This window comes from Oryza sativa, chromosome 7 (assembly GCF_034140825.1).
Source record: "Oryza sativa Japonica Group chromosome 7, ASM3414082v1".
NCBI lineage: Eukaryota > Viridiplantae > Streptophyta > Magnoliopsida > Poales > Poaceae > Oryza > Oryza sativa.
In genome coordinates, this window is record NC_089041.1 from 24824623 (window position 1) to 24841168 (window position 16546).

At 48.5% G+C, this 16546-nt stretch overlaps 1 protein-coding gene and 1 non-coding gene across 2 annotated transcripts; both read right to left on the minus strand.

Moving 5' to 3' along the window:
• On the minus strand, positions 1-74 carry TRNAN-GUU (transfer RNA asparagine (anticodon GUU)). The gene has a single exon. It is a non-coding gene; the product is annotated as a tRNA-Asn (tRNA).
• Positions 75-11442: 11368 nt separating this feature from the next.
• Positions 11443-14374, minus strand: LOC4343831 (glycine-rich RNA-binding protein 2, mitochondrial). Its single transcript, XM_015790086.3, has 5 exons — positions 14243-14374; positions 13824-13963; positions 13664-13732; positions 13443-13549; positions 11443-12579 (listed from the first exon to the last, which is right to left on the minus strand). Exons 2-5 carry the CDS (start codon positions 13930-13932, stop codon positions 12148-12150), a joined length of 717 nt encoding a protein of 238 aa, XP_015645572.1. The 5' UTR covers positions 13933-13963; positions 14243-14374; the 3' UTR covers positions 11443-12147.
• Positions 14375-16546: the final 2172 nt, after the last annotated feature.

Genomic DNA, 16546 nt, shown 5'->3' on the forward strand with positions numbered 1-16546 from the left:
CGCTAGAAGGAGGGCTCGAACCTCCGACCTTATGGTTAACAGCCATACGCTCTAGCCAACTGAGCTATTCCAGCTTTTGTGTTTGAATTGCGTAATAAAATTTAATATTATTTGAACCTAAGATAACCGTTTGATGCCATGCCATCAACAAACATTGCTGAGAACCAAAGTAGCCGCTACCAGGAACAAACTGCTCAAGACACTAAAACTTCCAGTGCTGCCGATTTTTCCGGTGCTTCAAACTCATGGCATAGTTTTGCACGCCTGCAAGGCACAGACCACTTGAAGGACGAGAGCACTAGAACATCTCGACGCGACTACAAATCAACACTAACACAACAAAAATATTTTAATTTATTAAAATGGCGAAACAAACTTGGATCAAAGGTTGAAACATTTCATTCTTCACCGATGAAACATAAAGCTTCAACCACTGAAACATCAACGGATATGAAAAAACCAAAGACAAAAACGTAAAACAACATGAAAGTAACCTTATGCAACATTTTAATCCAACCCTAAAAATTATGAAGGTACATTACCTGAAACATTAAAAAAAATGAATTTTACCAGTTTAGATCTAGTTTCTTCCTCACTCATGTGTCCATCGACTCCTTCAATTTTAGCTACAAATCCATACCAAAATGCGGCAGGGCTCTTCTACTTCACCGAAGTGGGCATCCACCGGTCCCTTCGAGGCTTCGTCATCGGTTCCGGTCCTCAGCTACATCGTCGCCACTGCTTAGGCGAACGGAAGCCGCGCAACCTTCAAATATCACATGATAGCCACGGCTTGACGCATTCTCGATGGAGTCCCAGAAAGAGAGAAGTGGGTAAAGATATAGTATAGATGAATGAGAACAAGTCCCCGATATTTGGTTAGGCATTGGGCGCACGAGCCATAGCGTTTTCAAAAACTTTCATGTTGCCAATTTCTCTCATTTATTGTTTTACCGATAGCTGATTACAAGTTATAACACTTATTAACCATAAATAAATAAATTTATGGGTTCATAGTGACTTAAAAACCAATACTTAAATATTCACGATACAAATACTATCAAAATCAACTCTAAAATTAAGTTTCAAAATTAATTTTTTTCAATAATTAAATTTTGGCTACGTGATAGACCAGAGTAAACTATGAAACACACTGACCAAACGAAAACGTCGCGCATATCTGGAGTCTGAATCTCCCATCGAATGCCACTTCGACGGTACGTCCAAGCCGGATCGCACGGGAGCTCATCAGATCAGCCGTGCGCCGTGCTCGTCGTCCGCCATCGCCGTGCTCATGCAGCGATCGGCCAACAACGGAACAAGCTGTCAAGTAATGAAAGCATAATACAAATAGAATCACGGATAAACAAAAGCTACACGGTTTCCATTCTTTTTCATCTCACTAAACTGCAACCGTTTGTCAACATGGTACTACTCCACTTCTCTTGAAGCAGCGAGCAAAATGAAGCCCGGCCAGTATTGCTACTTTGCTAGCTTTATATTATACCCCTATCAAAAGCGACGATGCTCCTCTATCCAAAGAGATTTAGCACATTTGTGTCAAAGCAATCAAACGATGCCATTTATGCTCGACTGCTCCCGTATATTGTACTGAACCTGGCTACCTCCATAGCCCATGGCCCCGCCACCGCCACCGCGGCTGCCACCAAATCCTCTAGCGGCGGTCTTGATGCTGGAGTTGCCACCCGCGGCACCAAACTGTCCGCCGCTGAATCCACCACCACCGTTTGCATCAAAACCGCCGTGGCTGAAGTTGTTGGTAGAGTTGTTGTCGTTGATGCCACCCGCTGTTAGAATAATTGGGCTAGGCCCAATATATTCTATTAAATCTCAAAGGCCCATAATAAGTGTTAAGAATAATAATACCACCTCAGGATTTAAGCGAGGAATATCTCAACCTAAATAGGGAGTTATTGGAGGCTCCCTGTTGATTGGTTGAGGTGGGAGTCGGAAAGCCACACGCGCGCGCGCGCCGGGCCGAGGCCGAGGGCGTGGCGTGGCTGGCTGGCGGGCGTGCGTCACGTCGCTACTCTTTTACAACCACTAACCCACGTTCCCACGACTGCCTCCGCAACAGCGCGTCCACGATCCCACGTTCCCACGACTGTCTCTCTCCTAATAGATAAGGAGGCCGTGAGTCCGCTCAGAACGATTCGCTTCCTTCCTTCCCGGGTGTTAGTTCCTCCTCCTCCGCGCGCACGAGAGATCGGAAGGAGCAGGGCCTTCAGAACCACACCGTCACATGAGATCTGCACCGGGTAGGCGGGTGTCGGTGACATGGGACCGGGAGTATCATGACTTAGAGACTTGAGGCAGACACGATCACCCACGTGGCCTAACCCCCTGGGGGGGGGGGGGGGGGGGGTCGGGCCCGAGGGTGATACGGCCGCCCTTCTCTTTGTCTCCCCGAGGGGTCGGACCGCTCCCGTCTCGGCCCCGAGGGCCGAGGCGCCCCGACCCCTTGTGGGTTTTGCGCCACGTATATGGGGTAGGTGAGCATAGCGGGGCTCACCTAACCACATTTATTGCGGTTTGGACAAGCGCGTCACGCCGCATGTAACGCAGTGCAGCGCGCTCGTTTATCCGGTCTGTGACCAGTCACAGACCGATCAGATCGTGGGTTAGATGGCGACAGGCGGTCTGACGCACGCCTCGCCCCATCCCGTCAGGATGAGAGCCTCCAAGCACTCGTCCCTAGCCGGAGCCGGCGTGTTAGCTCCTGGAGATGGCACGTTGGTCCCGGTCAGATATATACCAGGCTTCATCCTAACCATTACAAGCAAGACATTGTATGAAGAGGGGCGAACATGCAGATTGATAAACTGACGCGTGGTGGACAAGAATGACCGATTTGTGACCGGTCTGACACTGATCATGTCGTCAGCAGACAGCCATGTTCCCACGTCGCGCCTGCTTCCGGCGGAAGTGGAGGTAGGTATGGGCTGTCCCATCAGAAGGTCATTCGGACAGCAACCATACAAGTCTCCGTCTGTTTATGAAAAGATAGGATAAGTCCCCACAAAAAAGAGAGAGATGGTGCATGTGGTATCCCCTTGAGGTATAAAAGGAGGACCTTGCCCACTTAGAAGGGGGATTGATTTTCGGATCCAGAACGATCAGAGAGGGAGAGAGTAAGAGCTCTCTGGTTCTCCAGCTCTTTTGTAGCTTCTTCATACATAGATCCACAAAAACACAGGAGTAGGGTATTACGCTTCTCAGCGGCCCGAACCTGTATACATCGCCCGTGTCTTGTGTGTTTCCATTCTCGCGAACCTTCCACACACAGACTAGGAGCTTATAATCTCACCCAGGGCCCCCGGCCGAACCGGCAAAGGGGGGCCTGCGCGGTCTCCCGGTGAGGAGCCCCACGCTCCGTCATCTGGCGCGCCAGGTAGGGGGCTCTGCGTGTGTTTTTCTAAACTCTCGCATTCTTTCGTATGTGCCAAGCTTTTCCTGTTCAGCCCAATGGCCGAACAAGCAAAGGTGCACAACCTCTCTCCGAGTGTTAGCGGTGACGACGGGGAGCCGAACCCACGCCGTCGAGCTCGTACTCCACCGCCCCCTCCACGCCAAAGTCCTAGGCGGGAGGAGGCGCTCGAGAGGGCCGAAGGATCCGCGACTTCGACATCCACGGGTGATGGGGAAGGGCGGCGAGATGGGGAGCGTCGCCTCCTCGTCTACGGCGACGGCAGCACGCCCCAGGGCACGCTCCAAGCTGCGGGCGCGCTCCTACGTCACCCGCCCATTGTCCCTGACCCGAAGACTCCAGCCCAACGTTGGCTGGACGACGTGGCCAACTTGGTCATGATGGCACGGCAGCGCCTAAGTGCTGGAGGGCGGTCCTCCGCCACCAAGACCTCTGGCGCTGCTACCACCGGCTACGTGTCGTCAAGGCGGAGGGCGCGGCGAGCGGCGGCTGTTGCTCGCCATTCGGCCGCCACTCCTTCGTCAGCGCCTCCGACCCAGGAAGATCTGCGTGGGGGGCCGGATGCCCGCATCAGTATCGAGCGCCGGCGTAATGGCCGACGTGCTGCCCACGCAACGGAGGACGCCTCCTCGTCCGGAGTGTCACATCAACACGGACGCGGGGATCAGCCCTCCGTGCCCCCGGTTGGTGGTGTCGGTTGTAGAGCCTTTGTGGCGAGCCTTCGGAACGTCCGTTGGCCCCCAAGGTTCCGGCCCACCATCGCCGAAAAATATGATGGGAGCGTCAACCCCGCCGAGTTTCTCCAGGTCTACACGACCGGGATCGAGGCCGCCGGGGGTGACGACAGGGTCATGGCGAATTTCTTTCCCATGGCCCTGAAGGGACAGGCACGGGGTTGGCTAATGAACTTGCCACCCGCGTCCGTCCACTCTTGGGAGGATTTGTGCCAACAGTTCACCATGAACTTTCAAGGCACATATCCGCGCCCAGGTGAAGAAGCGGACTTACATGCAGTCCAGCGAAGGGATGATGAGTCACTTCGCTCATACATTCAGCGGTTTTGTCAAGTCCGCAACACCATACCATGCATCCCTGCACACGCGGTGATCTACGCGTTCAGGGGGGGTGTGCGGCACCGCATGCTCGAAAAGATCGCCTCCAAAGAGCCCCAGACTACCGCGGAGCTTTTTCAGCTCGCGGACCGAGTGGCTCGTAAGGAAGAGGCATGGACCTGGAACCCCTCCGGTTCCGGTGTGGCAGCTTCGGCCGCCCCCGGATCCGCTGCTCGGACAGGGCGGCGTGACAGGAGGAGGAAGAAGAGGTCAGCCCATTCCGACGACGAGGGTCATGTCCTCGCCGTCGAGGGCGCTTCGCGGGCCACCCGAAAGGGGAGGCCTGCGAGCGACAAAAAGAAGGAGGCCGGCGCTCCCAGTAGGGAGCGCCCAACCGGCAAGTGGTGCATCGTCCACAACACCTCCCTTCACGACCTCGCGGACTGCCGAGCAGTCAAAAGTTTGGCTGAGCTGACGAGGAAGTGGGAGGAGGAGAGGAGGCAGGAGCGCCGAGAGGGCAAGTCCCCGGCGGTTCCTTCCGGCAATCGGCGAAGTGAGGCCAAGCAGAAGGCCCCCGCCGAGGACATCGATGACGGCGATGATGACCTAGGTTTCCAAGAGCCTGGGGCCACCATTGCCACTGTCGATGGGGGAGCGTGTGCTCACGTTTCTCGCCGGAGCCTCAAGGCCATGAAGCGAGAGCTTCTGGCCGCGGCCCCTACTCATGAGGCGACGCGCCGGGCGCGGTGGTCGGAGGTTGCCCTCACCTTCGACCAGACCGACCACCCACCGTGCGTTGCCCGGGGAGGATAGATCGCAATGGTGGTTTCCCCCACTGTTTGCAACGTGAAGCTGGGGCGTGTCCTCATTGATGGGGGAGCAGCCCTCAACATCCTTTCCCCCGCAGCCTTTGACGCTATCAAGGCCCCGGGGATGGTGCTCCGGCCGTCCCAGCCGATTATCGGTGTGACGCCGGGTCACACTTGGCCGCTAGGTCATATCGACCTCCCGGTCACCTTCGGTGGATCCGCCAACTTCCGCACGGAGCGGGTGAACTTTGATGTGGCGGACCTCAGTCTGCCCTACAACGCGGTCCTAGGGAGGCCCGCGTTGGTGAAGTTCATGGCGGCAGTCCACTACGCCTACCTCCAGATGAAGATGCCGGGCCCCGGTGGCCCCATCTCTGTCCATGGCGACCTCAAAGTCGCGCTTGCTTGTATGGAGCAGCGCGCGGACCACCTCACCGCCGCGTCCAAGCCCGAGGGAGGCGACGAGAGGCTTGGCACCTCCGCCGCCGCCGCCCCGAGGCAGCGGATAGTCACATGCGACGAGGTCCCGGTCAAGGAGGTTGCCCTGGGCGACGGCCCGTCCAAGACCACACGGATCGGTGGTCTTCTGGACGGCAAATAGGAAGACGCGCTCGTCTCTTTCCTGCGGGCAAACGCTGATGTCTTCGCATGGAGACCGGCGGATATGCCCGGGGTCCCCAGGGAGGTGATTGAGCACCGTCTCGCCGTGCGGTCGGGCGCAAGGCCGGTCCAGCAGAAAGTACGGCGGCAGGCCCCGGAACGTCAAGCCTTCATCCGCGAGGAGGTGGCGCGTCTTCTGGAGGCCGGATTCATCCGCGAGGTCATCCATCCGGAGTGGCTGGCGAACCCGGTGGTCGTTCCCAAGGCGAACGGCAAGCTTCGGATGTGCATCGACTACACCGACCTTAACAAGGCATGTCCTAAGGACCCTTACCCCCTGCCTCGCATAGATCAGATTGTCGACTCCACAGCGGGGTGCGATCTTTTGTGTTTTCTAGATGCATATTCTGGTTACCATCAGATTCGCATGGCTAGGGAGGATGAGGAAAAAACTGCATTCATTACCCCCATAGGAACTTATTGTTATACGACAATGCCCTTCGGGTTAAAGAATGCAGGTCCTACTTTTCAACGTACTACTCGAATTTCTTTGGGTAGCCAAATAGGACGTAATGTTGAGGCTTATGTCGATGACTTGGTTGTAAAGACGCGCAACCAAGAGACCTTACTCTCGGATCTAGCGGAAACTTTTGAGAGTCTCCGCTCCGCCCGCATAAAACTGAACCCCGATAAGTGCGTGTTCGGTGTACCTGCGGGCAAGCTTCTCGGGTTTTTGGTCTCTGCCCGAGGCATCGAGGCCAACCCCGAGAAGATACGAGCTATAGAGCGGATGCGCCCCCCCAGCAAGCTTAGGGATGTGCAATGCGTCACCGGTTGCATGGCCGCCCTAAGTCGGTTCATATCGAGGCTGGGAGAGAAGGCGCTACCCTTATTTAAGCTCCTCAAACGCTCCGGGCCGTTTACTTGGACGGAGGAAGCTGAACGTGCCCTCACTCAGTTGAAGGCGTATCTCAGCTCTCCCCCAGTTCTGGTCGCCCCGGAGCCAAATGAACCCTTGCTACTCTAAGGCTGATATCAAACCTAAGGCTGCAACCAACTTTAAGAAGAAAGGCAAGGGAAAGGCGAAGGGAGACTGCTTTGTGTGTGGCAAGTCTGGGCATTGGGCCAAGAACTGTCCTGAGCGCAAAGACAGGAAGTCTGCTAACATGGTCATTAGCGAGGGCGGAGGAACATCTGGGTACGGTAAAATATTACCTACAGTTCTCTCTGTTTTCCACTCACCTGATTGGTGGGTGGACACTGGTGCTAATATTCATGTATGTGCTGACATTTCTCTGTTTTCTTCTTATCCGGTCGGGAGAGGTTCCTCCTTGTTGATGGGAAACGGGTCGCTTGCGACTGTTCATGGTGTTGGTACGGTCGATCTGAAGTTTACTTTGGGAAAGACCGTGCAGCTGAAGAACGTGTAGCATGTCCCTTCAATAAAGAAGAATCTTGTTAGCGGCTCTCTATTGTGTAGAGAAGGTTTTAGACTTGTGTTTGAGTCCAATAAATGTGTCGTATCTAAATATGGGACTTTTGTTGGAAAAGGTTATGACAGCGGAGGCTTGTTCCGCTTTTCTTTGAATGACATGTGTAATAATCATAATGCTGTGAACCATATTAGCGAGAATGATGAGTCTGATGTGTGGCATTCGTGACTCTGTCATGTGAATTTCGGTTGTATGACGCGCTTAGCTAACATGAGTTTAATTCCAAAATTCACTTTGGTCAAAGGTTCCAAGTGCCATACTTGTGTTCAATCGAAACAACCTCGCAAGCCACACAAGGCATCTGAGGCGAGGAATTTGGCACCTCTAGAACTTGTTCATTCCGATTTGTGCGAAATGAACGGCGTGTTGACTAAAGGGGGAAAGAAATATTTCATGACACTGATAGATGATTGCACTAGATTTTATTATGTGTATCTATTGAAAACAAAGGATGAAGCATTGCATTACTTTAAAATCTATAAAGCTGAGGTAGAAAACCAACTTGAAAGGAAAATCAAACGGTTAAGGTCTGATAGAGGTGGAGAGTATTTTTCCAATGAGTTTGCATCCTTTTGCGAAGAGTTTGGAATTATTCATGAGAGGACGCCTCCCTATTCACCCCAATCAAATGGGGTGGCCGAAAGAAAGAACCGTACTCTAACTGAGATGGTGAATGCCATGTTAGACACTGCGGGGCTTTCCAAGGAATGGTGGGGTGAGGCAGTTTTGACTGCGTGTCATGTCCTGAATAAAATTCCAATGAAGCATAAGGAAGTAACACCATTCGAGGAATGGGAAAGGAAGAAATTAAATCTCTCATACCTACGAACATGGGGCTGTTTGGCCAAGGTAAATGTACCTATAGCCAAAAAGCGGAAACTTGGACCAAATACTGTTGATTGTGTGTTCCTTGGTTATGCTATTCACAGTGTGGGTTATAGATTCTTAATAGTAAACTCTGGAGTACCCGACATGCATGTTGGTATAATTTCTGAGTCCAGAGATGCTACATTCTTTGAGAATGAATTTCCCATGAAACATACACCTAGCACTTCTAGTCAAGAAACTGTCATGCCCCATGGACACTTTGCACCAATAGAACACAATGATCAAACGCCTGAGGAAAATCCTGAGGAGGACAACATTGTAGATACTCGCAAGAGTAAGAGACAGGGTTGCAAAATCCTTTGGAGATGACTACATTGTATACCTCGTGGATGACACCCCAAGAACCATAGAAAAGGCATATTCATCTCCTGACGCTGACTACTGGAAGGAAGCAGTACGCAGTGAAATGGACTCGATTATGTCTAATGGTACTTGGGAAGTCGTTGAGCGTCCATATAGGTGCAAGCCCGTAGGATGCAAATGGGTTTTCAAGAAAAAGCTTAGGCCTGATGGTACAATTGAAAAGTACAAGGCAAGGCTTGTGGCCAAGGGTTATACCCAAAAGGAAGGCGAGGACTTCTTCGACACATACTCACCAGTTGCTCGCTAGACCACGATTCGAGTACTACTTGCTCTGGCAGCCTCTCATGGTCTTCTCGTCCATCAGATGGACGTTAAGACAGCTTTCCTAAACGGAGAGCTGGAGAAGGAGATCTATATGTATCAACCAGACGGATATGTACTAGAAGGTCAGGAGGGAATGGTGTGTAAACTGTTAAAATTCTTGTATGGCCTCAAGCAAGCACCTAAGCAATGGCATGAGAAGTTTGACACCACGCTTACATCTGCAGGCTTCGTAGTGAACGAAGCTGACAAATGTGTGTACTATCGCTATGGTGGGGGAGAAGGAGTGATCTTGTGCTTATATGTCGATGACATATTGATCTTTGGGACTAGCCTTAATGTGATTGAGGAGGTCAAGGACTATCTGTCCAAGAGTTTTGAAATGAAGGATTTGGGAGAGGCTGATGTTATTCTTAACATCAAACTACATAGAGGAGATGAGGGTGGGATTACACTTGTGCAATCCCACCATGTAGACAAGGTTTTGAGTCGCTTTGGATATAGTGACTGCAAGCCAGCTCCTACTCCCTATGATCCCAGCGTGCTATTAAGGAAAAACTAAAGAATAGCAAGGGATCAACTGAGATACTCTCAAATCATTGGTTCATTGATGTACTTGGCTAGTGCAACGAGGCCTGACATCTCATTTGCTGTAAGCAAGCTGAGCCGGTTTGTCTCAAATCCGGGAGATGATCATTAGCAGGCTCTGGAAAGAGTAATGCGCTATCTAAAGGGCACTATGAGCTATGGAATTCACTATACCGAGTGTCCAAAAGTACTAGAAGGGTATAGTGACTCAAACTGGATATCTGATGCTGATGAGATAAAAGCCACAAGTGGATATGTGTTCACACTTGGAGGTGGTGCTGTTTCCTAGAAGTCTTGCAAGCAGACCATCTTAACGAGGTCAACTATGGAAGCAGAACTTACAGCACTAGATACTGCGACAGTTGAGGCCGAGTGGCTTCGTGAACTCCTGATGGATTTGCCGGTGGTTGAAAAACCAGTGCCAGCTATCCTAATGAACTGTGATAATCAAACAGTGATTATTAAAGTGAACAGTTCAAAGGACAACATGAAGTCATCTAGGCATATCAAGAAAAGACTGAAATCTGTCAGAAAGCAGAAAAACTCCGGAGTGATAGCATTGGACTATGTCCAAACGGCTAGAAATCTGGCAGATCAGTTTACCAAGGGGCTACCACGTAATGTGATAGACAGTGCATCGAGGGAAATGGGCCTGATACCCACCTAAGGTTGCACAATAGTGGAAACCTGTCCATTGTGATCGGAGATCCCGTGAATTTGGATGGCGAAACAAACTATTGTGTGACTGAGAGAAGAGACCCTTGAAAATGGCTCATTTTTATGATGTACTTCTCTTCTTTCCTGCATGGTAGGATGGCTCATGCCTTAATGTGATCCGAGTGGCTTTTCCAAGCAGAGATGTTGACCTGCAGAACATCTCAGAAGGAACACACCTATATGAGTTCGACTACTAGTCACAGTCTATGAGGTTTGGGCGATCTCTAGATACTCATAAAAGGCCTGGAGTTTGACTTATATGCTCCAAACAGAGGGGATGCGAACGGCAGCCCAGTACCAGTCAAGGTTCTGAGTGAAACCTGATCACACAAAACTGACAATTCAAGGCATAGTCCATTGTTCAATTGTGGTCTGATGTAGCTCATTTCCTAGGTGGAAGTTCAACTTAACAGTCTCCACCTAAACCCTGGTATATCAAACAGGCACAACATTGAAAACATTTCTTATGAGCCTTGAAATTTGGTGGGGATTGTTATAATAATTGGGCTAGACCCAATATATTCTATTAAATCTCAAAGGCCCATAATAAGTGTTAAGGATAATAATACCACCTCAGGATTTAAGCGAGGAATATCTCAACCTAAATAGGGAGTTATTGGAGGCTCCCTGTTGATTGGTTGAGGTAGGAGTCGGAAAGCCACACGCGCGCGCGCCGGGCCGGGCCGAGGCCGTGGCTGGCGGGCATGCGTGCGTGCGTGCGTCACGTCGCTACTCTTTTGCAACCACTAACCCACGTTCCCACGACTGCCGTGAGTCCGATCAGAACGATTCGCTTCCTTCCTTCCCGGGTGTTAGTTCCTCCTCCTCCGCGCCTGTGCTGCTCTCCTCGCTTCTGATCGCTTGCGCGCACGAGAGATCGGAAGGAGCAGGGCCTCCGAAACCACACCTTCGCCTGAGATCTACACCGGGTAGGCGGGTGATCAGGTTTTTGGGGAGTGCTACCCACACGACTGCTCATCCTCGCCATCGCCATGTCTGCGCCTCGAGCCGGAGCTGCTGCTGGAGCTGCTGGAGGAGATGGCGCACCTGGAGCTGGAGCCGGAGGTGGTGCGCCTGGAGCCGGTGCCGCGAACAACAACACCAACGGAGGCAATTCTGCCTCACAATCCAGCGGAGGGCCATTCTCGGGTATATCCTTCTCCTGTTCCTGATATTCATGATGTCTTTAGCATGCTACTGCGTTACTGCTATGCTCTTGTTCCTGATATGCTATGCTCTTGTTCCTGATATTCATGATGCGCATGATAGTTTGCTACTGTTACATGTTCTCACTAGATCACCCTACACTGTTTATGCCATGATTATTGTCTTAACATTTTGGATTAAAATATGCCGATTTATGACCATATTTCCAACACCCGCAACACCAAATTGTCCGCTGCTATACCCACCATTTGTGCACCAAAGCCGCCACCGTGGCTGAAGTTGCTGCCGTTGTTGCCATGCGCGGCACCATATTGTCCATTGCTGGATCCACCACTGTTTGCACCAAAGCCGCTACCACGGCTGAAGTTGCTGGTAGAGTAGCCTCCATTGCTGTGACCCACGGCACCAAATTGTCCACTGCTAATTCCACCATTGTTTGCACCAAAGCTGCCACCGAGGCTGAAGTTGCTGGCCGAGTTGCCACCGTTGTTGCGACCGGTGGCACCAGATTGTCCACTGCTAAATACACTACTGTTTGCACCAAAGCTAGCATTACTGAAGTTGCTGGCAGAGTAGCCGCCATTGCTGTGACCCGCGGCACCAAATTGTCCGCTGTTATATCCACCACTGTTTTCACCAAAGCCACCACCTTGGCCAAAGTTGCTAGCAGAGTTGCCGCCGTTGCTGCCACCATCACTGGACTGACCACCATGGCTGAAGTTGGCAGAGTTGTGGAGGTTGCTGCTACCGGCGGCACCAAATCATCCACCACTAATTCCACCGTTGTTTCCACCGAAGCTGCCACCGGACTGACCACTATGGCTGAAGTTGCCAGCGCCATAGGTGTTGGTAGTATTGTAAACATCAGAGCTTCTGTAGTCACCAGCATTTCCATGGGACACACCAGAGCTACCGTAGCCACCAGCATTTCCATGAAGAACACTGGTAGCATTATAGCCTCCACTACTGCTGTATCCCCCAGCACCATAACCACCATATTCAGAAGCCCTGCCACCGTATCCACCATTGCCAGCATATCCACCACCTCTGCCATACTCACCAGTACCATATCCACCACCACTGCTATATCCACCGCCACTTCCATAACCACCAGCGCCAAATCCACCACCTCCACGTATTCCACCAGCACGGTCATTGGCGGTGCTGACCCTTACAATTCGTCCTTGAAGATCCTAAAATCAGGGGAAGTGTTTAATATTTACAACAAAAGACGAATATTATGTTTGAAAAACAATATACCCTTATAACATCAATAATCTACCTAGGAATGAAGTCTCAACAAAGCAGACTACCAAAACAAATTTGTAGTTCAATTATGATGATTTGTATCCTGTCAAATATTAAAGAAATACAAACACTCTAAATATTTAAAACATTTATCTCATAAATAGACACACTCTAATGTGCAGATGATTTACAGCTGAACTATTTTGTAGCTCTGGTAGTGTCCATGGATCATTGGAGGTGGACTCAGCAATAATGCTTTAGTGTCCAAGAGTCCTGACTCTAGCATATCAGGGTCAACTAAGCCCATTTCTTATACATCCCGCACGTAAATAGAACCGTTTTAGTACGGTATATGCTAAAAGGAAAACAATTTGATAACATGGTCAGCTGAAATCTAAACATGGCAATCATCAAAAAATTTCAAATGTAGCCAGAGAGGCTAAATGCAGTAGTATTCAGTGGGTGGGTTAGTGGTTTAGTGCCAATTAACATTTTACTTTTTGAGATTAATTAATTGCAAAACTCAATATTGCTTGGGATGGCGATAGCTTAATTGTGTTGCCTCTTCTGACCAAATAAAACAAAAAAAATGATAAGTATACATGATTTCAGCACTTGCCAAGTGCCTTGAAAAAGATAGCAGCGAAAATCAAGCTATTTGTTGAAGCTTGAGGGATGAACAAGTTATTCCTCAAGTGAATGTACGCATCTTAAAGTCTTGAATTGCTTTACAGTTGAGGTAATGCTAATGCACAGTATATATAGCAGAAAGCAAACAGACACAAAGCCATATTATCTGAAAGATCACCTTGCCATCCATGGCAGTAACGGCAGCCGCAGCTTCCTCGCTTGATGTGTAAGTTATAAATCCATACCCTTTTGACTTTCCTGTGTCCCTATCAATGATGATCCTAGCTGAATCCAATCCAAAGAAAACAGAAAGCATTAACTACTCACCCGACATGCTTTCAAGTAAATACAAGCCATAAAAATCAGTGTGTGAGTCGTATAGTAATCAGACAAGCAAACCTTCAAGAACATCGCCGTAGTGAGAAAACACATCCTTGAGGGTGGTGTCGTCTGTGGCATACGAAAGTCCTACAAAATCACATGTAGATCAAAATGACATCGGATATTTCGATCAATGGCATCAGAAACGTGCGTTCGATTATCCAAATTTGGAACATACCTCCAACGAAAAGCTTTGAGGACATGCATCTTACTGCCTGGAGCAGCGACGGGTTGGACGAGACCGAAGTCCTCCTGAGCGCATTCACAACTCTACCAGCGAAAGCCATCTCTCAACCAAGGCGGCGTTTGGTTCAAGCACTATAAACGGATATAATTATATTATGGCAAAATTTGTATAAAGAAAGAGAAGAAAGAACATTCCCACTGTCCTCCCACATGCATCAGACCGGAGGAGAGGAGGAGCAGCGAATCGAGTCGGGGAGGGAGGAAGGCTGTTCTGCTCTTCCCCTGAGCCTCGCTCGTCAGATCACGTCGATGGCGAGATGGCAAAACTGCTGGGAGGATTGGGTATTTGGGTGGGTGGGGAGGGAGACCGGAGAATCGAGAGGGAGGGGAGGGGAGACGGTAGGTGCTCACCTCGACTGGGAGGATCGGTGACCGACGGCGGCGGCAACCCACCCGGAGGATGCGGCGGCGGCGGCGCGGCGGGGACGACGAGAGAAACCCCACGCAGCCTCACCTGCTGCTCCGGATCGCTAAACCCTTTGCACGGAAAAAGGGAGAGGTGTGGACTTCTTCTTCTTTTTTCTTTTTTTTTTTACGTTGGGCTGGTATCCGCTCCCATTGTATTCGATGTTTCGATTATGGCCCAAGTAAAGCAAACATTTCTGATATTATTCTTTTTTTTTCTTTCCTTCACACAGGGGAAGAGGATACTCGTTTCCGAGAAAATAAAATAGATTTACTTCACCCATTTTAAATCTTTTAAAAAAAACTCTGTTGAATTGTATTTTTATTGATAAATTAGAATTGTCGGGCCAGTGTATGGACCTTTGAAGTAAAAAGAAAGATATAGTAAGAATTGACATCCTAGGGCATGATTTGATGAATTTTGTTTATTTAGGGTGCAACATCAACGAGAGACTAAATAATATTGAAAAAAAATTATATGCCCCAATAATTTTAGAGTATATATGATTCAAGAAAGCGTCAACTAGTGCCTAACCCTATTTAGCGCCAACGACCGTTTGAGATAGAGCAAAATGAAGGGGGCCTTAAGGAATGTGAGATGGTAAGAAGGCGAGAGCAGAGAGAGGAGGAAGAAAGCGAGGGAGAGAGAGAGAGAGAAAAAAAAGTAGGGCACCAAGCCAGATCTTTTCGTTGGCGTGCACTGTGCATAACCACCATAGCATGTCGTCTATTGCTAGGAGAATGAGAAAGGCAAAGGTGAACTGTGAACAGGAAAGAAACAAAACTCTAGTATAATCCTTGTTATTGGCTTTCATGGGCCAATAGAGTTGATATATTACCGTTAAATCGGAGTCGTATGATTCCCATTTCCTTTCCAACCCTAATCATTCCATCCTCTTGATTTTTCCTCTCTTTTCTCGCCTCCTCATGATCTCTTCCTTCCCGATGAAACGCCTACTCATTTTGTTGCCTACTACACGCCCACATGGTCTTAGTGCCTGCCGAGACAAATCTCCCGCCTTAACTTGCCGACTAGGGGTAAGTCGTGACGGCTACTATTCGCCTAACACTAAGTTGATGTCTATAGTTGATTTTTAGAACACTAGAAATATATCATCCCATTCATCTAATTTAAAATATGACCATTCCATCCATGCTTGTACACTAGCCTCGAGATGGCACATAGAGATAGGCAAAAAAAGTAAAAAGAGAGAATGAGTCACCCCACATGAAAAAGACATCATATTCACAAATATAAGGAAGGGAAAAAAAGAGAAGGGTAGCAATGGATTAGATGAAAGTGAATAAAATAAAAACTTATATTGTATTAAAGCTAATGTATTAGAGACAATGTATTATATATGCTACTCTGTAACTCTAGTTGATAATGAGAATACAATTAGAGATACCAGTCATTCTGTTATAAAATTTGCTCTCATCCAAACACAATAACACTATATGCTACTAAAGGCCTGTTTAGTTCACGAAAAGAAAATTTTTAGATGTCACATCGGATGTTTGACCAGATATCGGAACTCGGAAGGGATTTTCCTACACGAATAAAAAAGCAAATTTCATAACTCACCTAGAAACCGTGAGACGAATCTTTTGAGCCTAATTATTAGTACATGTGGGTTACTGTAGCACTTATGGCTAATCATGGACTACTTAGGCTCAAAAGATTCGTTTCGTGATTTTTTCCCTAACTGTGCAATTAGTTTTTTCTTTTAATCTATATTTAATGTTTCATGCATGTGTCTAAAGATTCGATGTGATGTTTTTGGAAAAAACTTTTTGGGAACTAAACAAGGCCTAAGATATTTATGGGCATAGTACGCACTCTCCCTGTCTAAAAAAAATCTAATTCTAATGATAAATATGGATATACGATTAATCTTTTTAATGCGATAGAGGAAGTATGAAAAAAAATTGTCTAAAAAAAATCTAATTCTAGTGATAAATATGGATATACATTAATCTTTTAAATGAGATAGAGGAAGTATGAAAAAAAAGTGTTTAACGATAAAAAACTGTACTACTCCTGTATTGAAAACCTGCTATAGTACTCCATATTGAATTGGGAGTACCTATACATCTTTCGAAAGATTTTTACGATCGTATCACACAGATTTTTAATCTTTGGATTAAAATCTGATAGATATAATAAAAAGCAAAAAGCAATTAAGAAACACCATAATGGACACTAAATTACCATATCCTCGATAAAAAGACCAAATCCAATACAAAATT